The following is a 24,258-nucleotide window of genomic DNA, read 5'->3' as shown; positions in this document are numbered from 1 at the left end:
TTTGTTCAATGTTGACAGGTTTCATCCTTGGCTGAGAGAGGGTCAGCAGAAAAGGACTGGGAGCAGCTTTCGTTTCCCGCTCAGGAATCCAGCTCTCAGTCCACACCAAGACCATCACTGATAAAAATAAAAACATTTGTATACCTTCGTGCCAGAAGCACAGGAGAGGTGATTAGCAAGGGCAGTGTTCACACTGGCTAGAGATTCAGGGGCTGGCTTTACAAAAATTTCAATCTCACAAATGCTTGGTTTGTTGCAGAAATAAAACAGCAACGGATCTGGAAGGAAGCAGCATTTCACTTCAAAACCATCATCCAGCGAGAGAGAGAAAAAAAGAGAGAGAGAGAGAGCGAAAAAGCGAGAGAGAGAGAGAGAGCGAAAAAGCGAGAGAGAGAGAGAGAGCGAAAAAGCGAGAGAGAGAGAGAGAGCGAAAAAGCGAGAGAGAGAGAGAGAGAGCGAAAAAGCGAGAGAGAGAGAGAGAGCGAAAAAGCGAGAGAGAGAGAGAGAGCGAAAAAGCGAGAGAGAGAGAGAGCGAAAAAGCGAGAGAGAGAGAGAGAGAGCGAAAAAGCGAGAGAGAGAGCGAAAAAGCGAGAGAGAGAGCGAAAAAGCGAGAGAGAGCGCGAGAGAAAAAGAGCAAGAGAGAGCGAGAGCGAGAGCAAGAGCGAGAGCAAGAGAAAGAGAGAGAGCGAGAAAGAGAAAGAGAAAGAGAAAGAGCAAGCAAGAGAGCGAGAGAGAGAAAATGCAAGAGAGAGCGCGAGAGCGAAAGCGCGAGAGCGAGAAGAAAGAGAGAGAGAGAGAAGAAAGCGAGAGAGAGAAGAAAGCGAGAGAGAGAGAGAGAGAGAGAGAGAGAAGAAAGCGAGAGAGAGAGAGAGAAGAAAGCGAGAGAGAGAGAAAAGCGAGAAGAAAGCGAGAGAGAGAAGAGAGAAAGAAAGAAAGCGAGAGCGAGAGAGAGAAGAAAGCGAGAGCAAGAGCGAGCGAGCGAGAGAACGCGCGCGCGAGAGCGAGAGAAGAAAACGAGAGCGCGAGAAAAAAGCGAGAGAGAGAGAGAGGGAGAAGGTGAGACAGAGCGAAAGAAAAAGAGCGCAAAAGAAAAAGCGAGAGAGAGCGACAAAAAAAACGAGAGAGAGAGAGAAAAAGTGAGCGCGAGAGCGAGAGCGAAAGCGCGAGAGCGAGAAGGCGAGAGAGAGCGCAACAGAAAAAGCGAGAGAGAGACAGCGAGAGAGAGAAAAAGCGAGACAGCGAGACAGACAGAAAAAGCGAGAGCGCGAGAGAGACACAGACAGACAGACCTCACACCTGCTTGCTAGATCTCACTAGAACACGGAGTGAGATCAGGTACTTCCTGTAAATCCACACCCACAATGACAACAGTATCCTGACACTGTCCGAACCCCAAAATGAATTGCCTCCTATAGATGGAGTGAACGCCCCAGATTCTACAGCCTCAAGAAAGTCAGAGACTGGACGAACCACAAAGGTAGATTGAGACTCCTGGGTCATCCTGACACAAATGACCAGGGGGAGGTCTGACCTTTTACAGGTAATTAGCATTTGGTCTGCAACCCTCGAGAAACTCTCCAACTTTGAGATACAGAGAGACACTTTGGAGGGTTTCAACAAAATGTAACTTACCCAGGAAGTTCCTTGAAAGTGGAATTCCAGGGGGACAGGATAGTGGAGGCAGCATTTGGTATGCTTTCCTTTATTGGTTAGTGCATTGAGTATAGGAGTTATATACAGAATCTCGACAGTGTGGAAACAGGCCCTTCAGCCCAACAAGTCCACACTGACCCTCCAAAGAGTAACCCATCCAAACCCATTTCCTACATTTACCGCAGACCTTTACATCTAACCTATACATCCCTGAACACGATGGACAATTTAGCATGGCCAATTCACCTAACCTGCACAATGTCGGTGCAAACCAGAGCACCCGGAGGAAACCCACAGGCAGACACAGGGGGAACGTACAAACTTCATGCAGACAGTTGCCAGGGACAGGAATTGAACCCAGATCCCTAGTGCTGTGAGGCAGCACTGCTAACCACTGTGCCACAACTCCCGCTCTCCACCCTCCCCCCACTCCCTGCTCGCTCTTCCTCCTTCCCCTATGTTAGAGGTCATGTTGTCAATGTACAGGACATTGGTTAGGTCACTTTTGGAATACCGCATTCAAATCTGTTCTCCCTACTGGAAGGATGTTGTGAAACTTGACAGGGTTCAGAAAAGATTTACAAGGATGTTGCCAGGGCTGGAAGGTTTGAGCTATAAGGAGAGGCTGAACAGGCTGGGGCTGTTTTCCCTGGAGTATTGGAGGCTGAGGGGTGACCTTATAGAGGTTTACAAAATCATGAAGGACATGGACAGGATAAATAGACAAGATCTTTTCGCTGGGGTGGGGAGTTCAGAACTAGAGGATGTGGATTTAAGGTGAGAGGGGCAAGATTTAAAAGGGACCTAAGGGGCAAATTTTCCATGCAGAGGGTGGTGCGTGTATGGAAGCAGCTGCCAGAGGATGTGGTGGAAGCTGGTCCAATTACACCATTTAAGAGGCACCTGGATGGGTATATGAATAGGAAGGATTTGGAGGGATATGGGCCGGGTGCTGGGAAATGGGACTAGATTAAGTTGGAATATCTGGTCGGTATGGATGAGCTGGACCGAAGGGTTTGTTTCTGTGCTGTACATCTGACTCAATAAATAATAGACTAGCACCAGTTCTAAACCCAATATTATTCCTCATGGCACCCCTCCTCACCTTGATTTCCTGCCCCCCTCAACACAAAACAACCTGCTGACTCCCTGCTCCTAACCATGCCTGACCACATTTCCCATTCCGTCCCTGCTCCCCTGCCAATCTCACTGTCCATCCACTGAGCTACCTGAGCTCCTTGACGAGAGTGTGTCTGAGGCATGGAAACCTGTTTCAATTGTGCTGTAGATGTTGGGGGAGGATGTGTGGCTAGGCAATGATAAAACCAGCCCAGTTTTGACCACAGAGGTTTGAGGGAGGGGCTAGCATTGGAAGTCTGACCCAACAACACAAGAGCCTACTACTGCCTGCAACTAGCGTTATCACAACGTTTTGACATTACATTGAAGTAGATTGGCCATTTGAGTTTTCCAGAGAATGAATGATATTTGGTGATATCCTGGAAACACTGCTTCAGAATAAGCTGAGCTAATTAATTGCTGCTTTCATTTTTGATAGAATTTTCATACCAGCAACTCCCAATCTTAACCACTACTTTCTCAAAGAATTTAGAAAAAAACAAAATTATACTCTGACTCTCTGCAATTTCTCTCAGAATTCATCAGACCTGGTGAAGAAAGCAACATTTGATAATAATTGGTCAGTTTAGATATCCTCAAATTTCCAACTGCTCCTTCATGACTCTGTTCCTAACTAGCACGCACACCTCTGCACCTCCCCAGATTACTGAGCTGCCCAGCAATCTTAGTTTAAAACCTCTATCTAACTCTACCCTTTCATTAGTATATGTCTTTGAGAATCCTAAATTGTAAAAAATTGACTAAAGTGACTAGCACGGCAAAGTTCAGAAATTGGTTCCAACATGATCCAAAAAGCAAGAATGTTATGCCAAATCTTCAAAAGGCAGCTGGTTAGGCCCCTGCTGAAGGTTAGTGATTGATACTGAGCACACAGGGACTCTGGAGAGGAACAGAAACAGCTTATTCAATTGGGACCAGAATCCAAGGGACTGCAGTTAGTACAGATGGAGAGACCACCTTTACATAGAGAGATTTGATGGAGATGTTCAGAAATCTCAAAAAAGGTTCTGACCCAGAGAATCGGCCTGGAGGCAGTAGGGTCAGTATTGAGAAGACCACAGATTCATAGCCGCTGGGTCAGAGCAGGAGTACTGTATCCACAAAGGCCTCAGGCCAAGAATTGGTCACTGAGATTAGGCTGGTTATTTTCCCAGCTACACAGAAGTGGCTCAGTTGGGAGATTGTTAGAGTGACAGACAATCTAAAGTTTGGTGGTTCAATCGCAGGTTTCAGTCATAAACGTGTTTGATACAAGGGTTCTGGACCTCAGGCCTTCTGCGTCACAAGTCTAGATTAGCATGGTGCTGAAAAGCACAGCAGGTCAAGCAGCATCCAAAAGCCCGAAACGCAGATTTTCCTGCTCCTCGGATGCTGCCTGACCTGCTGTGCTTTTTCAGCACCACTCTAATCTAGACTCTGATCTCCAGCAACTGCAGTCCTTGTTTTTAACCTTCTGCGTCACAAGTCCCACCTGCTCCAGAGTTATGTCCGTACAATGGGTGCAAAGCCCTCCTTCAGTCCTATAAGTACTTTAATTCATTCACAAGAGGAAAGGCCAGGATTTATTACCCAGCCCTAATTGCCCAGAGGGCAGTTAAGAGTCATACACATTGCTGAGAGTCTGGAGTCATATGTGGGCCAGCCCAGGAAAGGAAGACAGTTTCCTTCCCTCATGAACATTAGTGAACCATGAACATAGAACATTACAGCGCAGTACAGGCCCTTCGGCCCTCGATGTTGCACCAACCTGTCATACCAATCTGAAGCCCATCTAACCTACACTATTCCACGTACGTCCATATGTTTGTCCAATGACGACTTAAATGTATTTAAAGTTGCCGAATCTCCTACCGTTGCAGGCAAAGCATTCCATACACTTATTACTCTCGGAGTAAAGAAACTACCTCTGACATCTGTCCTATCTCTATCACCCCTCAATTTAAAGCCATGGTATCTATGATTCTGTTTGGAGCACAGTGCCTGAACTGTTAGAATTTAAAGTTGAGAAAGGGATTTGGGAATGTATGTGAAAAGGAACCAGTGCAGGACTAAATGGGAAAGAGCAAGAGGAGAATGTAAAATATATTAATTCTGATTTGTCAGTGTAATTGCTTCCAACATGCATGTTCCTGTTCCTCTTTGAGAATCTTCTTGATCAATCAATAAAATCTCTTCATCTCGGTGTCTGACAGGGAACAGTTCAGCTGCAGTCACCAGGTGCCTATCATCTCCCTGCTGCTCTCTGGGGTTTGACTTCACCATTACACATCCTGTCAGCAATGACTGCTCTCTATTTCCATCAAATCTCAGCTCCAGCTCTCCTCCAGCTGCCATCCACTCCCGACACAGGCACTCAGTGTTCAACAACAGCCTGACCTCCTTCTCCCAACCACCCCCCACCCCTAGGTGGAGGGTCAACAGGAATAAGCAGCACCCCCTCCCCCTCCCCCTCCCCCCAGACAGGTCATCAGTTCCAGTTACTACCTTGTCAGATAAATCAGCTGCTTCCCAAACTCAAGGTGTGTCACACAGCCACACCCCTGCAGACATGGACACACACCACTGAACCTGACCATATAGGAGCACAGTCAGGTAATTTAGCCCAAAGTCCACTCCAGCAGTGGGTTACAGTTGGTAGGTTTGTCAAACCTATTCTCCGGCTTTCTCCCCGTACTAATCTCTCTTTGTTTCTCTCTCACACATCCCAAGAAAGACATAAGGATACACACACAGGTACATAGACATACACGGGGAAACACAGACAGACACACAGGGATGCAGGGAGACGCTGACAGATGGGAAAGATGCAGACGTGCGGGGAGACAGGGAAGACGCAGACAGACGTTTGGGCACAGGGACACGCAGGAAGATGCACTGGCACAGGGAGACGGGGAGACACGGGCACAGGGAGATGGGGAGACACGGGGGCACAGGGAGACGGGGAGACGCAGAGAGACACGCGGGCACGGGGAGACGCAGAGAGACACGCGGGCACGGGGAGACGGGGAGACGCAGAGAGACGCACGGGCACAGGGAGACAGATGCACGGGCTCAAGGACACGAGGAGACACAGACAGACGTACACAGGGACACTGGGAGACAGACAGAAACACACACATGGGTAGACACAGGGGGACACAGACACAGCATCCAAGATATCCCGTATCCCACGAGCTTCAGTTAATTTGCCCTCTGTAAAAGGAACTGTTACCCAAAAACAAAGACTCAAACCCTTCAATATGAAGTAAATAGTGCTCCATCCAGGTTTGAACCCAAACAGGATATTTCCTGCTTTGTACAGTCTGACCTTTATCAGAGAGTGGGTAAAGCACCATCAGAACGAGACTGCACCAAGAATCTGATCATTACAAACCTTACTCAGATTCCAGGTTTTCCCAGGGGTTCCCTAAAGAGTAGTTGCGGGAGAGGAAAGGGGGTGGGGGTTAGTGTTGAGTGGGGGAGGGGAAAGAGACAGGGACCTCTATCAATGGATGCTGACCAATGAGCAGTGACAGCAGAGACTGGCTGGTCCATTTCAAAGCCACATTTGGTCAATGTTGTTGAGAGTGTAACATCTTGCCCGGTTGGGAAAGTAACCCCATGTTCTGCTGTAAGACATCAGCAATACTTACAGAAAGCAGCTCACTCCATGGAGAGGGGCAGGCTGCACTGATTGCCAGCCAGGCAGCTGGATGGAGGTTTGCTCGGTTGGTTGGACTGCTGGCCCGTAGCAGCAGCGTGTCATCCACACCAAGGGTTCAATTCCATGCCAACCCCCCCCACAGCCGAACTCCCCCCTGCCCCCACCATCCCCACTGAAACCTGTCCCTCAGGTTAAACTAACGAACAAGAGCAGCCTCTCGGACTGTGGAGACTTTTACTTCACAAAGATAGAAACACATTTGACACAAGAACATTCAGAATTACAGCATGAACTTATTTCCGATGCCTCTCTCTGAAGCAAGACCCCCTGGAGCTGAAAGGTCTGTGATTTCTGACTAATTCCCCATTGACCCTGGCTCCTGAAAACGGGACATCACCACCTCGACCCTTCACAAGGCTGGTTCCCCCCCCCCAGAGAGAGAGACAAAAACAACCCCCACACCCTCACCTCACCTCCAGCTCACCCAGTGTTGGGGAACCCTTGTCAAGAATTGGGCCAAATGGCCTCTGACTGGGGGGGGGGTGGGGGGAGGTGGGAAAAAGGTGAGAGCTCCACCTGGGGGTGTATTTGAGAGTCTCCTTTCTCTCCCCCCCCCCCCCAACCCCCCACCCCTCTCCCTCAGGATGGAGGGGAGGGGGCAGGAGCTCCCCACGCCTTCTGGGAGGGTTGGGAAACTGCAGCAGGATTGGATTGAAAGACTGAAAACTCTGAGGGGCCTTTATTTGTATCAAGACGATGGTCCTGAGAGGATTAGAATGTTAGAGCCCGCATTATGCTCGGCCCCATCTGACCATGTGACAAGGGTGGAGGTGGGGATGGGAACGAGAAGGGTGGGGAAGGATGGGGAGGGAAGGAGGGTTGGGGGAAAATGATGGGACAGTTGAGGATGTCGAACAGGACAGACCCAGTTCTTCAGTCTCCCCAGAGTCTCAGGAACAAGTGTAACCACCCCCTCCCGGCCCCAGGTTAGGGCACTTTAAACCAAGTCCATGAAAAGGAGACTGGATAGTGGCAGCAAACAAGATCCAGAGGTTGGCATTGGTTGGCACAGCAGCAACACAGCCAGCTGGGCACGAATAGGCATGCCCCTGGCAGGACAGTCTAGAACCTGGGATCAGTCACACAGGAACATGGTTCACTCATTCAGGGCTGAAATAAGTAGCAGCATTTCACCCAGACGGTCACAGGGCTCTGGAATTCTTTACTCCATTCTGGGGGTCCACCACAGGGTTTTGGACATTAAATAATTTGAGGGATATAGGAGATGGGTGGGCAAATAAAGTTGAGGCATAAGATCAGCCATCCTCATACAGAATGGTGGGAACAGGCTTGATGGGCTGAATTGCCTGCTCCTGCTCGGATTTCTTACGTTCTCCTACCAATGCATTAACAGTTGGGTACTAGCCTGAAGTGGTGTCTCAGACAAAGACCCCCAGTTGGTGAATTCTTGTCATTTAACTAGACTCCCTGTACCTTTCAAAGCCAAGATCTCCATTCTTTAGGATTTAGTGCAAGAGAGACACATAGGGAAAATTTATATACAATGCATTTCAGATATCTGGAAAGGTTTCACACTTTAAAGGAATGAAATTATGTTCCAAGGAAATCCGTTCGGAGGAGGAATCACTTGGCCAGAAACGTTAACTCTGCTTTCTCTCCACAGATGCTGCCAGACCTGCTGAGCTTTACCAGCATCAACAGTTCTTTCAATTTTTTAAAATCAAATGATGTAGTCACTTTTCTAATGTAAGCAGCAGCTAATTGATACACAGTGAACTCGAGCAACATGATAATGCCCAGAGAATATGTGGTGGTGATGTTGACTGAGGGATGTGTATCTGTCTCTCACCATAAACTGCAGTAACTTGCAATGGCACCAGGTTACAGGAGGTCACTACCGTGTTTCTTAACACATTACGAGTTACTCAAGATATTGTAATCAGTTCTCGTCAATATCAGTCACTGTAATACAACAGTGGGATCCAAATAATGAGCATGAACAGGTGGCCATTCAGCCCACTGTATCCATGCTGGCTCTTTCAGACAGCCACAGTTGGACTGATTCCCCTGCCCACCCCCGGAGTCCTGCAGGTATTTCCCATCAAAGAGTTCTGCAGCCTACTTTTGAAAGTATTGCCTCAATCTGTTTCCACCATCCTCAAGCCATTTGTCCTAACTAGCAGGAGAAAACAAGGACTGCAGATACTGGAGATCAGAGTCGAGAGTGTGGTGCTAGAAAAGCACAGGTCAGGCAGCATCCGAGGAGCAGGAAATCGATGTTTCGGGCATAAGCTATTCATCAGGACCCGATTTTCCTGCTCCTCGGATGCTGCCTGACTTGCTGTGCTTTTCCAGCCCCACACACTCTACTCGGGATCATTCCTTTCTCATGTTTTCTCTGTGTTCCTTGCCAATTACCTTACACAGTGTTTCTCTGGTTATCGATCCTTCGGTCAGTGAAAACAAGCAACACTGGCACCTCCACATCATCATGGATTTCCCTCCATGAAACCTTCCCCGAGCGCGCTCTGCTCCCAGGGGAACCATCCTAATTTCTCCAGTCTCTCCACATTAACGCAAGCCCCTCATTCCTGATACCAACCTTAGAACATAGAACACAGAACAATACAGCACAGAACAGGCCCTTCGGCCCCCGATGTTGTGCCGAACTTCTAACCTAGATTAAGCACCCATCCATGTACCTATCCAAATGCCGCTTAAAGGTCGCCAATGATTCTGACTCTACCCAGAGTGGTGGGGGCATGGAATGCGCTGCCCGTGGGAGTGGTAAAGAACCCACCCCTGACATCTCCCCTATACCTTCCACCCTTCACCTTAAATTTATGTCCCCTTGTAACACTCTGTTGTACCCGGGGAAAAAGTTTCTGACTGTCTACTCTATCTATTCCTCTGATCATCTTATAAACCTCTATCAAGTCACCCCTCATTCTTCGCCATTCCAATGAGAAAAGGCCGAGAACTCTCAACCTATCCTCGTACGACCTACTCTCCATTCCAGGCAACATCATGGTAAATCTTCTCTGCACCCTCTCCAAAGCTTCCACATCTTTCCTAAAGTGAGGCGACCAGAACTGCACACAGTACTCCAACTGTGGCCTAACCAAAGTCCTGTACAGCTGCAACATCACTTCACGACTCTTGAATTCAATCCCTCTGCTAATGAACGATAATACTCCATAGGCCTTCTTACAAACTCTATCCACCTGAGTGGCAACCTTCAAAGGTCTATGTACATAGACCCCAAGATCCCTCTGTTCCTCCACCTGACTAAGAACCCTACCATTAACCCTGTATTCCGCATTCTTATTTGTTCTTCCAAAATGGACAACCTCACACTTGGCAGGGTTGAACTCCATCTGCCACTCCTCAGCCCAGCTCTGCATCATATCTAAGTCCCTTTGCAAACGACAAATGCCCTCCTCACTGTCCACAACTCCACCTATCTTCGTATCATCTGCAAATTTACTGACCCGCCCTTCGACTCCCTCATCCAAGTCATTAATAAAAAATTACAAACAGCAGAGGACCCAGAACTGAACCCTGCGGAACTCCACTTGTAACTGGGCTCCAGGCTGAATATTTACCATCTACCACCACTCTCTGCCTTCGACCGGTTAGCCAGTTTTCTATCCAATTGGCCAAATTTCCCTCTATCCCATGCCTCCTGACTTTCCGCATAAGCCTACCATGGGGAACCTTATCAAATGCCTTACTAAAATCCATGTACACTACATCCACTGCTCTACCCTCATCCACATGCTTGGTCACCTCCTCGAAGAATTCAATAAGACTTGTAAGGCAAGACCTACCCTTCACAAATCCGTGCTGGCTGTCCCTAATCAAACAGTGTCTTTCCAGATACTCGTAAATCCTATCCCTCAGTACCCTTTCCATTACTTTGCCTACCACAGAAGCAAGACTAACTGGCCTGTAATTCCCGGGGTTATCCCTATTCCCTTTTTTGAACAGGGGCACAACATTCGCTACTCTCCAGTCCCCCTGGTACCACCCCCGTTGACAGTGAAGACGAGAAGATCATTGCCAACGGTACTGCAATTTCCTCTCTTGCTTCCCACATAATCCTAGGATATATCCCGTCAGGCCTGGGGGACTTGTCTATCCTCAAGTTGTTCAAAATGTCCAACACATCTTCCTTCCTAACAGGTATCTCTTCTAGCTTATCAGTCCGTTTCACACTCTCCACTTCAACAATACGGTCCCTCTCGTTCGTATATACTGAAGAGAAGTACTTGTTCAAGACCTCTCCTATCTTTTCCGACTCAATACACAGTCTCCCACTACTGTCCTTGATCGGACCTACCCTCGTTCTCATCATTCTCAGGTTTCTCACATATGCATAGAATGCCTTGGGGTTATCCTTGATCCTATCCGCCAAGGATTTTTCATGCCCTCTCTTAGCTCTCCTAATCCCTTTCTTCAGGTCCCTTCTGGCTATCCTGTATCCCTCCACTGCTCTGTCTGAACCCTGTTTCCTCAACCTTATGTAAGCCTCCTTCTTCCTCTTTACTAGACATTCAACCTCCAACCTTGTAGATCTTTGCTTAACCTCTTTGCTAAAGGGTGCAGTGCCTGGACGTGCTCAGAGCATTCTAGCTGGGCATGAACCAATGAACGACCATATGTTTCACAGAGGCTGCTCTGCTTTCTCCTTTACAAAGCCATTCAAAAAGACAAGGATTCCACAGCTTTCTTGTAATAACATGCATTGCACATTTCAAAGATTAGTGCTCACTCACCATCTCTGTTCACCTTTCATTTTTTGACTTTCTTCATTTTCCCAACTTCTATTTCTCTGCATTGCAGTTAAATCTTGACATATGCCTGCACAGTTTCCCAGTCTGTTGTGCCCCCTGGTGTCTCTTCCCCCCACTCAGTCACTCTCCAAGTTTCACACTGTTCACAAACTTTGCCATTCTATTCCTGGCCATTACTGTAGCTCAACACTGACCCCTGGAGGACACCAGGGCTCATGCCATGCAACAAATTCACCTCCACTCTGCTCCAAATCCATTCTCTATATTAACGAGACCCAATGGACTTCAACGTTGCAAATTAATCTGTTGTGTGGAGCTGCACTTTGTCAAATGCCTTTTGCGTTGCAATACTCACCTGTCATTCTATCCTGATCTATCTTCTGGGATTTCAATCAGATTAATCAAACCAGATCCAAATCAAATCTACACTGACTTCAGTTATTGGTCTTTTTTTCCATGACATGCTCATTTTGTCCAAGATTAAAAGTCTCTAAGCATTTCCCCCACTGGTGACCTTAAGCTGACTGACCTGCAGTTAGTGGGTTAGATATCACATGCTGCAATGGGGTGGGGGAAGGGAAGATCCTCTCCCAGGGGTTGAGGCACATCCCTATCTGCAAAGATTAGATTAGATTCCCTACAGTGTGGAAACAGGCCCTTTGGCCCAAAAAGGTCCACACTGACCCTCCAAAGAGTAACCCATCCAGACCCACTCCCCTACACTGACCCCTGACTAATATACCTAACCATATGGACAATTTAGCGTGGCCAATTCACCTGACCTGCACATCTTTGGATTGTGGGAGGAAACTGGAGCACCCGAAGGAAACCCACGCAGACACTGGGAGAATGTGCAAACTCCACACAGAGGAGCAGAGGTGGAGATGGTCAAGTTCTGAGGAGTGATGATCACCGACACAATCTGTCCTGGACCTCCCATGTTGATGCGATCGTCAAGAGAGCACAACACCTCCTCTTCCTCAGGTAGCTAAGTAAATTCAGCATATCCATAAGGACCCTCAGCAACTTTTACAGATGCACCATAGAAAGCATTCTATCTGGATGCAACATGGCTTGGTACGGTAACTGCTCTATAAGAAACTGCAGAGAGTTGTGAACACAGCCCAGTCCATCACACAAGCCAACCCTCCATCTACTGACTCCCCCTACACTGGCCGCTGCCTCAGGAAGACAGCCTGCCACCCCAGATATAATCTCTTCCAACCTCGCCTGTTAGGACAACGATACAAAAGCTTAACCACGTACCAACGGTTTCAATAACCGCTGTTATTACACTGCTACATGAACCTCTCTAGTTTCAAATTTAATACGGATCTTGCTTTTGTACACTTCCTGTGCAACTGCAACTTTGCATTCCTGGCTGTATTCCATTATTCTATGAATTTTGAATGTTATGTACTGCATGCAAAACAAAACTTTTCACTGTACCTAGGTACATGTGACAATAAGAAAATAAAATCAAAAAAAGGTGACACTGCCTGACCATCTTTGGGACTGGCTCCTTCCTCACAGTGACCTGTGAGAGATCGCTCAGTCGTGATCCAATTACATCCAGCAGCTGTAATTGGAAGATCACACAGAGTTCCCTCCTGTTCCTGTGTCAGGGTCAAGATTCAGGAACAGAGCTGGGTTCACCCAGAGCACAATGCTCTCAACTGCCCAGATGTGGCCCTTCATGGGGCTGGACTACAACACTGTGGGGTTCATCAACAGGAAGGATTCTACTCTATTAATGTCCAGGTGATCTGGGATGACCAGTTCCACCTCCTCACTCCCATAGCAGCTGCCAACATTCCTGCAGTCTTCTTGTTGGACCAACTGTTTGAGGATCTGGGGCTGTACAAGGTGGTGAATGGGACAAGGGTGACCTGATGTGACCATGGCTCATGGCACCATCGCATAACCACCTGGAGCACAAGTACAATGGTACGCAGACTTTTCCCCAGGGTCATGGGGGAGCAGTTGATGGAGCTGCTGAAGAGGTGGTTCTGTTGCCTGGGCTGGTCTGTTTGGGTGGAGGTGGGGGGGGGGGGGGGGGGGAGGGGGGTCGAGAATGGAGTGGGCGCAGAGGGAGTAACATTTTTAGTCCAGTATGACTCTTCATTTGAATCGTTTGCCCATATGTTACCTCTCCCCACCTGGACAATGTATTGGGGACAGACGGAGGGGGTGGTAACAGAGAGGGTGTTCAGGCTGGATGTTGGTAAGGACAGGAACATGGTGTGTCCTGGTGGGTAAACTGTGACTTGGGGGAGGGGGGGGGGGAAACAGGGAGAGAATGGGGTGGTGTGTGAGAGGGAGTACCAGCCATGGTAGCACTGTGGCTTTGTGGCTGCTGTACCAATACACTGCCAGAGAGTGGTGACACCGGATTGGTAACACAAATGTCCGAGCGCACAGGCGCCTTTCAAAGATGGCGCAGGCCCCAGGGATACTCATCTTCTGCTGGATATCAGTGAGTGGTGAGGCATTCTGGGAACGGTGCCTGATAAAATAGGGTTAGAACTGGACAAGGGAGATACCATTGTGTAGGATAGATAATAAACACCAGGGGTTTAGCAAGATACAGTGAGAAACCTCCCTCAGCATTGTAGAGAGAAACCCTCCATAAAACTCAACAAAAAAAAACTCACTTAACAAAAACAAGGGGTAGCTGGTTAACTATGTTCTCTCAGACACTGCCTGAGATGCTCTGTCCATCCAGTTACTAAAACAAGTGGTAATTATTATTTCAGATTTCCAACACATGCAGTATATGGTGACTGGTTCAGTGACACTCCTACCCTATCCTAGCCTCTGACCTCTTCAAGCGATCCCCAAGCAACGTCTCTTCACAGGGAGTGAATCTGTGGAATTCTTTAACACAGACGGCCATCAAGGCTGGGTCTTGCAGAGAGAGACCAGAGAGACAGACACAGAGAGCAGCAAGGGAATCAAGGGTTAAGGGGGAAAGGTCAGGCCAGTGGAGTCGAGGGATGCCAGACCAACCACAATTTCACTGAATGGAGGTGGTGACTCGATGTGCTGAATGCCCAGCCTGCTTAAGGCCAGTTTGCTAATTCCCTGCCATACATGTAGCTGGGGACTCCCAGCCTGATGTTCAGATTTAAACAATAGTGTGGAGTCAGAAAGGTGAGAAAAGGGACAACATATCAGCATTCTACCTGGACTGCCTGGCGCTCAGGCAAGCTGCTGTAGACAGAAATCTGGGGCCCCTGTGAGCGGGTACTGCTGGTGGTGTTGCTGGGAGGTGGGTTCTGTTCATTCTCCATGACGACAGTGAGCTCGTGAACTACTCCCCACTGATCACGAGAGCTTCAATTCTCCAAAAACCCTGCTGCACCTGAAATCAGAGAAAAAAATAAACCGTCACGAAAGAGAGACAGCAAGCTCCCGATATTCTTAACATCATCTCGGACATTCAAACTGAAAGGAATTATTTTGGGATAGAATTAACGGTCACCTGGAAAAGTGGGATGATTCAGCGTGGATTTCTCCAGGTAAAATCTGATTTTGTTTTGAAGAGTAAACAGTAAGGTTCAATTTGGGTAACGTTGTCGATGTGGTGTACATCAACTTAGTGATCTCGGACTAAGCCCCACTCTCTGTAACGGGATCCTCAGTTTCCTGACCCACAGGCCACAATCAGTGAAGATTGGGGACAATATTTCACCCTCACCAACACTCAACACTGGACCCCTCCCCAGGGGTGTGTACTCAGCCCCCTACTGTACACACTCTATACCTATGACTGCATCGCCAAATACCAGACTAATACCATTTACAAGTTCGCTGATGACACCATCATAGTCAGTGGCATCTCAGATGGCAATGAAAGACTACAGATGGGAGGTGGAAGACCTGGAAAAATGGTGTAAGGAGAACAACCTCGCTCTCAATGCCGGCAAAATCAAGGATCTCATTACTGACTTTCAGCAAGATGTTACTCATGCCCCCCCTACACATTAGCAGCACAGAGATGGAATGAGTGGAGAGTGTCAAGCTCCTGGGAGTGGTCATCCACAACAAGCTTTCTTGGACTCTTCATGTGAACACACTGGTTACAAAGGCCCAACAATGTCTCTTCTTCCACAGGCAGCTGAGGAAATTTGGCATGACGGCGAATACCCTTACCAACTTTTATAGATGCGCCAGAGAACATTCTGTCTGAATGTATCTGGATGTTACCTGGTATGGCAACTGTACTATTCAAGATTGGAGACAGTTACAGAGAGTGGTGAACTCAGCCTGGACAATCACAAATGCCAACCTCTCATCTATAGAATCCATCTACCAGGCCCACTGTCAAGGAAAGGCCACCAGCATTCTCAAAGATCCATCCCACCCTGGTAATGTTTTTCCACAACCTCTACCATCGGGGAGAAGGTACAGAAGCCTGAACACACGCACCAGCTGGTTTCAAAACAGTTTCTACCCTACTGTTTTTCGAATACTGAATGGGCTCTCAAACTCTTAACATTCTCTTGTATCTGTGTTTTTGTTTTTGCTGCTGTTTCCCTATTATTTACTATCTGTGCTACGTAACTCTGATCTGCCTGTATTGCTCACAGGACAAAGCTTTTCACTGTGACTCAGTACACGTGACAATAAATTCAATTCAGTTAAATTAATTGATTTCCAGAAGGTGTTGATACACAACAGACTTCAGAGAGAAGTTATACAACATGGAATGAAAAGGAGCAAGAGGGATAGAACACAGTAATGGTCCAGGGATATTTTCCAGGCTGAAGGAAGGTTTACAGTGGAGTTCGAATCAGAGAATCCTACAGTGTGGAAAGAGGCCATTCGGTCCAAGTCTGCACCAACCATCTGAAGAGCATCCAATCCAGACCTAGAGCCCATCTCTGTAACCCCACCAGCATATCTTCCGACTGTGGGAAGAAACCGGAGCACCCGGAGGAAACCCATGCAGACACTGGGAGAATGTGCAAACTCCACACAGACGGTCGCCAGAGGCTGGAATCAAACCCGGGTCCCTGGCGCTGTGAGGCAACAACGCTAACCACTGAGTCACCATGCTGCCCTGGGCTCCAGATCTCCAGGCTTGGTATTCAGATCTTGTTTTTTCCCCCAAGATATGTTGATGATCTGGATCTTGGTGTACAGGGGACAATTTCAAAGTCTGCAGATGACACAAAACTTGGAAGAATTGTAACCCAAGGAGATGACTGTGGAACTGTAGAAGGACATTGGACAAGTTGGTGAATCATGCAGAGGTGGCTGATCAGGTTTAACACAGGAACGTGAGATGGCACATTTTGATGCAAAGGACATGAATAACCAGCGAAAATAAAAGGATAATATGATCGAGTGTGTGCAGGGCCTGAGAGACCGGTATCTGTGCATAAGTCATTATAGGCGGAAGGTCGTATAGATAGAGCAGTCAATGAAACCTACAATATTCCAAACTTCAGAAACAGGGGCATAGAGTATAACAGCAGGGAGATGGTGCCGAACGTGTATAAAGACACGAGTGAAATCGCAGCTCCAGTATTGGATACAATTTTGGGGGCCCCACTATAGGGAAGAGGTGAACACATTGGAGGAAGTGCAGAAGCGATTTACAAGCATGGTTCCAGGAATAAGCAACTGCAGCAGTGAGAATACATTGAAGAAGTTGGGACTGTTCTCCTTGGAGAGGGAAGGCTGACAGGAGATTGGATAGAAGGGTTTTCAAAATCTTGAAGCATCCAGACAGAGTGGATGGGGAGAATCCACTCCCACTTGTAAACTGATTAAAGTCGTACTCCCTGTTCTTGGTGATTTGCGACAGAAGCAAATACAAGCTGAGGGAAAAGAGAGAGCGAGTGGATAGGGTCTGGGAATGCACTGCCTGGGGGCAGGTTCAACTGGGTCATTCAAGGCATTATTTGCTGATCATTGGAGTAGAATAAATGTGCAGGGTTATGGGTTAAGGGCAGGACATAGGCTCCAAGTCAATATGCTCCAAGTTTGTGCAGACAGGATGGGAGCCAAAGCTTGGAGACAGTAAGGACTGTAGATGATGGAAGCCAGAATCAATTGATATGGGGCTGGAAAAGCTCAACAGGTCAGACAGTATCAGAGGAGCAGCAGGGTTTTGGCCTGAAACACACTTTCCTGCTCCACATCTATTGACTGGAACATAAAGCTTCCTGCCACATTGTAATAATTCAGCCATTCTGAGGTTTCCAGAGTTGTCCCAGTTCACGAGAAAGGACACAAACAGGTAGTGAATGTGTGAAATCTTCCCACAAAACTGAAGCAGTCTGTAAAATGTGCAGTCACGTTTCCAGGCTGGGTCCTTCCTGCAACACCAGTCATCGCCTGGGGATGGCACTGTGCTCTGCACTTTAACTGAATTCACCAGTGAGTCTGAAAAGGAGATCCCAAAGGGATGCTGCAGTAAATCCTAAAGAGCTCAGCAACTGTCACAGAATAAACTGTTTGCCAGTATTCAGGCAGTAAGTGACCTGTTCATAATTCTTCCATCAGTGTTAGCCAGAAGAAAGGCAGCTTTGAGAGGCTGGACTCTTATGAATGAACAGAGTTGAAGCTAACCTCCCAGCCCAGGGGACTACCCTTCCACATAGGGAAACATCTGATAGCAACACAAACCGAGCACAATTACATCCCTTCACAGTTGGTAGTTCTTCCTATCTATAAATAAGCCATCTTTAATTCCCCGTCCCTTGTTTAGCTAATGGACACCATCAACAGGAAAATCTGCAGGACTTCATGTGTCATCTGCATGTTGGCCTGTATTCATGCAGCGACCCCACACTAGAATTCTACAAACTCTACTGAGACACAAAACAGCTTTGAAAGTGTAATGGGTAACTGAGGGCGAAATGCTCACGAATATAATCACGAGATGCCTTCAGCCAAACACTGAGCCCTGTCAAAATGACATTGCCTCAAATTCACACCAGAAACAAGCATTCAAACTCCAGCTCACACCCCAAGGCCGGCCGGAGGGTCAGCGCCGAGGGAGAGCCGCGCGGCCGGAGGGTCAGTTCTCCAGGTGGATGTAGGAGATCCCAGGAGCACCATCTGAAAGCAAAGCAAAGCAGTGGCCGTGAACCCAAGTGGGCTATTCAATATTTATCTATTAAACCCAGGCAGTGACGGTCAGGTCAGCACACCGCTGTTGGTGATAACTAGCTGCACATGAAGTTCTCATCACTGGCTGGGAGGAAGCTCCAAACGTTGTGGAACTGAGATATGGCTTTCCCTGTGCCACAACAAATAAAACAAACTTAAACCAAGTCACAGCTAAGAAATGGACCATTTAGCCCAATCCATTTGTCTCATTTCTCAAAGTTAACTGTTCTGTGCCACAATCATGTTTTACCTTAACTTTTCACCTAATTATCCTCTTCCTTTGTAAGAGCAACATTGAGGGAAATTCACTCACTAACTGCATTAAATACAATCCTTTCAAAAATATTTAAATGATGTTAATTTCACCCATCCCAATTACTAAGGTACTAAGTGGCAGATTGTCCATTTCACTTTGTCTAAATTCTATGTGGTCTTTTGCCTTAAACAATGCTCAGTAGTTCTCCTGAAAACCTGCCCCGTTCTAACAAAGTCCTGGGTTTGGGACTTACCTCACACCAATTCGCTTTAAAAAAAATTTGAAGCGAAAGATGCCGAATGTCAGCAATGATCGCCTTCCTCAAGCAAGGCACCCAGGGACTGGCACAGTGACAACTGGGAGAGACGCAGAGGTGTGAGCATGTGAGCGAGACACACAGACAGCGAGAGAGAGAGAGAGAGAGAGAGACACAGACGCACAATTACCCACTACTGCAGCCACTCAAAGCTGTGGGGGACTTCAGTGTCCAGCTCAATAAATTACAGGGACACCAGAAAACAAGGGAGACCATAAACACAGTTCAATACATTGGTCAGAGGTCACAGAGGCAAAAGGCAACTTAAATCCCCAAAACTGAATGTAGCCTAAAGAAAATGTTTTACAACACACATTAGTGAGAGAACAACTTCAAAGCTGGAACTGGGTGAGGGGTCTGTTCCGTTTTGGTGGAATTGGGAGCGCTCCAGGAAGTGATTTGTCATCTCAGTTGTTCATTGCCCCAGTTCCATTTGTTAGTTGACACAGACACAGCTGTGTTATTACGCTAAGTGCGATAATAACCAGGTTTTACAGACTCCAAGTGCCTCTGGCCAGGACACTAGCCAACTCTGCAGCTCCTTGGCTCATTCAGATCAATCTGCCTTTTGGGTGCTATAGCCAGGTCATAAAACTTACTTACAAGCCCCTAGGGAGCTGTGGGACACATCCTGTGGGGTGGTTCTGAAGTGTCAACCCCCACCATCCAGGCTCCAGTTTACAACAGCAACACAGATAACAGGACCAAAAAGATAAAGATGTGATCAGATTAACACAGCCCTGCATTTAGACAGTAATCGTAATACTGGAAACATTCCAAATGCCTCACAGAGGGAGGGAGGAGAGAGAGGATTCAGCTAGAACAGGTAGTGGTAAAGGACTGGACGGGAGAGGTTACTGGAGCACACTTGGAGAAAGTTTAACAAGATTATGTTCACAGCCCAGACTTTCCCAACCTCCTGATCACCCAAATACATAGGAATAGGATGAGGCCATTCAGGTCCCGAGAGTCTGTTCCACCATTCAATAGGATACATCATGGCAGAGATAGAGTCATAGAGATGTACAGCATGGAAACAGACCCTTCTGTCCAACCCGTCCATGCCAACCAGATATCCCAACCCAATCTAGTCCCACCTGCCAGCACCTGGCCCATATCCCTCCAAACCCTTCCTATTCATATACCCATACAAATGCCAATTAAATGTTGCAATTGTACCAGCCTCCACCACATCCTCTGGCAGCTCATTCCATACACGTACCACCCTCTGCATGAAAAAGTTACCCCTTAAGTCTCTTTTGTATCTTTCCCCTCTCACCCTAAACCTATGCCTCGAGTTCTAGACTCCCCGACTCCAGGGAAAAGACTTTGTCTATTTATCCTATCCATGCCCCTCAATTTTGTAAACCTCTATAAGGTCACCCCCCTCAGCCTCTGACGCTCCAGGGAAAACAGCCCCAGCCTGTTCAGCATCTCCCTGTAGCTCAGATCCTCCAACCCTGGCAACATCCTTGTAAATCTTTTCTGAACCCTTTCAGGTTTCACAACATCTTTCTGATAGGATGGAGACCAGAATTACACGCAATATTCCAACAGTAACCTAACCGATGCCCTGTACATCCACAACATGACCTCCCAACTCCAGTACTCAATACTCTGACCAATAAAGGAAAGCATACCAAACGCCTTCTTCACTATCCTATCTACCTGCGACTCCACTTTCAAGGAGCTATGAACCTGCACTCCAAGGTCTCTTTGTTCAGCAACACTCCCTAGGACCTTACCATTAAGTGTATAAGTCCTGCTAAAATTTGCTTTCCCAAAATGCAGCTCCTCACATTTACCTGAATTAAACTCCATCTGCCACTTCTCAGCCCATTGGCCCATCTGATCAAGATCCCATTGTAACCTGAGGTAACCTTCTTCGCTGTCGACTATACCTCTAATTTTGGTGTCCTCTGCAAACTTACTAACTATCCCTCATGCTCACATCCAAATCATTTATATAATGATGAAAAGTATTGGACCCAGCACCGATCCTTGTGGCACTCCACTGGTCACAGGCCTCCAGTTTGAAAAACAACCCTCCACTTTTGAGCCAGTTCTGTATCCAAATGGCTAGTTCTCCCTGTATTCCATGAGATCTAACCTTGCTAACCAGTCTCCCATGGGGAACTTTGTCGAACATAGAACATAGAACAATACAGCACAGAACAGGCCCTTCGGCCCACGATGTTGTGCCGAACTTCTAACCTAGATTAAGCACCCATCCACGTACCTATCCAAATGCCGCTTAAAGGTCGCCAATGATTCTGACAACATCTTACTGAAGTCCATACAGATCACATCTACTGCTCTGCCCTCATCAATCCTCTTTGTTACTTCATCAAAAAACTCAATCAAGTTTGAGAGACATGATTTCCCACACACAAAGCCATGTTGACTATCCCGAATCAGTCCTTGCCTTTCCAAATACATGTACATCTGTCCCTCAGGATTCCCTCCAACAACTTGCCCAACACCAAGGTCACGCTCACTGGTCTATAGTTCTCTGGCTTGTCTTTACCACCTTTCTTAAACAGTGGCACCACGTTTGCCAACCTCCAGTCTTCCGGCACCTCACCTGTGACTATCGATGATACAAATATCTCAGCAAGAGGCCCAGCAATCACTTCTCTAGCTTCCCACAGAGTTCTCGGGTACACCTGATCAGGTCCTGGGGATTTATCCACCTTTTACCGTTTCAAGACATCCAGCACTTCCTCCTCTGTAATGTGGACATTTTGCAAGATGTCACCATCTATTTCCCATAGTCTATATCTTCCATATCCTTTTCCACAGTAAATACTGAAAATATTCATTTAGTATCTCCCCCATTTTCTGTGGCTCCACACAAAGGCCGCCTTGCTGATCTTTGAGGGGCCCTATTCTCTCCCTAGTTACCCTTTTGTCCTTAATATATTTGTAAAAAGCCTTTGGATTCTCCTTAATTCTACTTGCCAAAACTATCTCCTATCCAGTTTTGCCCTCCTGATTTCCCTCTTAAGTATACTCCTACTTCCTTTATACTCTAAGGATTCACTCGATCTATCCAGTCTATATCTGACATATGCTTCCTTCTTTTTCTTAACCAAACCCTCAATTTCTTTAGTCATCCAGCATTCCCTATACCTACCAGCCTTCCCTTTCACCCTGACAGGAATATACTTTCTCTGGATCCTTGTTACCTCATTTCTGAAGGCTTCCCATTTTCCAGCCGTCCCTTTACCTGCGAACATCTGCCTCCAATCAGCTTTCGAAACTTCTTGCCTTATACCGTCAAAATTGGCCTTTCTCCAATTTGAAACTTCAACTTTTAGATCTGGTCTATCCTTTTCCATCACTATTTTAAAACAAATAGAATTATGGTCGCTGGCCCCAAAGTGCTCCCCCACTGATACCTCAGTCACCTGCCCTGCCTTATTTCCCAAGAGTAGGTCAAGTTTTGCACCTTCTCTAGTAGGTACATCCACATACTGAATCAGAAAATTGTCTTGTACGTACTTAACAAATTCCTCTCCATCTAAACACTATGGCAGTCCCAGTCGATGTTTGTAAAGTTAAAATCCCCTACCATAACTACCTTATTATTCTTACAGATTGCTGAGATCTCCTTACAAGTTTGTTCCTCAATTTCCCTCTGACTATTGGGGGGGGGGGGGGGGGGTCTATAATACATCCCTTTCTTATTTCTCAGTTCTACCCAAATAACTTCCCTGGATGTATTTCTGGGAATATCCTCCTTCAGCACAGCTGTATTCTATCCCTTATCAAAATCACCACTCCCCCTCCTCTCTTGCCTCCCTTTCTATCCCTCCTGTAGCATTTGTATCCTGGAACATGAAGCTGCCAGTCCTGTCCATCCCTGAGCCATGTTTCCGTAATTGCTATGATATCCCAGTCCCATGTTCCTAACCATACCCTGAGTCCATCTGCCTTCCCTGTTAGGCCCCTTGCATTGAAACAAGTGCAGTTTAATTTATTAGTCCTACCTTGTCCCTACCTGACCTGACTGTTTTACTTACTCCTGTTCTCAGCTGTACCCATCTCAGATCGATCTCTTTCCTCACTATCTCCCTGGGTCCCACCCCCCCACCTTACTAGTTTAAATACTCCCAAGCAGTTCAAGCAAATTTCCCTGCCAGTATATTAGTCCTTTTCCAATTTAGGTGCAATCCGTCCTTCTTGTACAGCTCACTTCCACCCCAAAAGAAAGATTCCAATGATCCAAAAATGTGAATGCTTCTCCCATACACCAGCTCCTCAGCCATGCATTCATCTGCTCTATCCTCCTATTCCTGCCCTCACTAGCTCGTAGCACTGGGAGTAATCCAGATATTACTACCCTTGAGGACCTCCTTTTTAAATTTCTGCCCAACTCTCTAATCTCCCTTCAGAGTCTCAACCTTTTCCCTTCCTATATCGTTGGTTCCAATGTGGACAATGACCTCTTGCTGGCCCCTCTCCCCCGTGAGAACATTCTGCACCCTCTCTGAGACATCCTTGATCCTGGCACCAGGGAAACAACGCACCATTCTGCTTTTTCTCTGCTGGCCACAGAAACGTCTGTCTATACCTCTGACTACAGAATCCCCTAACACAATTGATCTCTTGGAAGCTGACATACCCCTCGTTGCATTAGAGCCAGTCTCAATACCAGAAACTTGGCTGTTCTTGCTACTTTTCCCGAGAATCCATCACCCACTACATTTTCCAAAACAGCATACCTGTTTGAAATGGGTATATCCACAAAAGACTCCTGCCCTAGGTGCCGACCTCTCTCACCCTTCCTGGAGTTAACCCATCTATGTGACTGTATCTGAGACTACCCACCCCCCTCCCACCCCCTTCCTATAACTGCCATCCATCACATACTGTTGCTGTTGCAAATTCCTCATCGCTTCTAACTGTCTCTCCAACCGATCCACTCGATCTGATAAGATTGGCATCCAACAGCATTTATGGCAGATATAATCCGCAGTAACCCTTAAACTCTCTTTAAACTCCCACATCTGACATGAAGCACATCTCACTGCAAAGGCCATTTTTGCTCCTTCACAATCTACAGACCCAGAAAATAACACCGTCTTATTCCTCTACAAACACTGCCCCAGGTTAAATTAATAGCTATGGCTTATATTTTAAGTTTAATCAAGAGACTTATCTCCAAAAACATATGATCAAGAAAGAACCCACTGTACTCACTACTGCAGCCTTTCTCTTGGACAGACTTAGAACAACAATTCACTTATCTGATTCTGTGCTGTGAACTTCGCCCAATAGTTCCTCCAAGATTAGTTGTGTATTT

At 47.0% G+C, this 24,258-nt stretch overlaps 1 protein-coding gene across 11 annotated transcripts in view; it reads right to left on the bottom strand.

The window, feature by feature from the left end:
- LOC140486895 (polyhomeotic-like protein 2) overlaps window positions 1-24,258 on the bottom strand; it is a 255,858-nt gene that overhangs the window by 116,788 nt on the left and 114,812 nt on the right. For 10 of the 11 annotated variants that reach the window (XM_072585960.1, XM_072585965.1, XM_072585966.1 and 7 more), the window contains one exon: window positions 14,439-14,617. In XM_072585960.1, the coding sequence (XP_072442061.1) occupies window positions 14,439-14,546 (108 nt within the window). In that variant the 5' untranslated portion in view covers window positions 14,547-14,617. Of the gene's footprint in view, window positions 1-144; window positions 246-14,438; window positions 14,618-24,258 lie in introns of those variants that run through there. The other variant, XM_072585975.1, reaches the window with a different exon arrangement.

This window comes from Chiloscyllium punctatum, chromosome 16 (genome assembly GCF_047496795.1).
Source record: "Chiloscyllium punctatum isolate Juve2018m chromosome 16, sChiPun1.3, whole genome shotgun sequence".
NCBI lineage: Eukaryota > Metazoa > Chordata > Chondrichthyes > Orectolobiformes > Hemiscylliidae > Chiloscyllium > Chiloscyllium punctatum.
The sequence above is the reverse complement of the archived record's forward strand: the minus strand, read 5'-3'. Positions and strand labels throughout refer to the sequence as shown.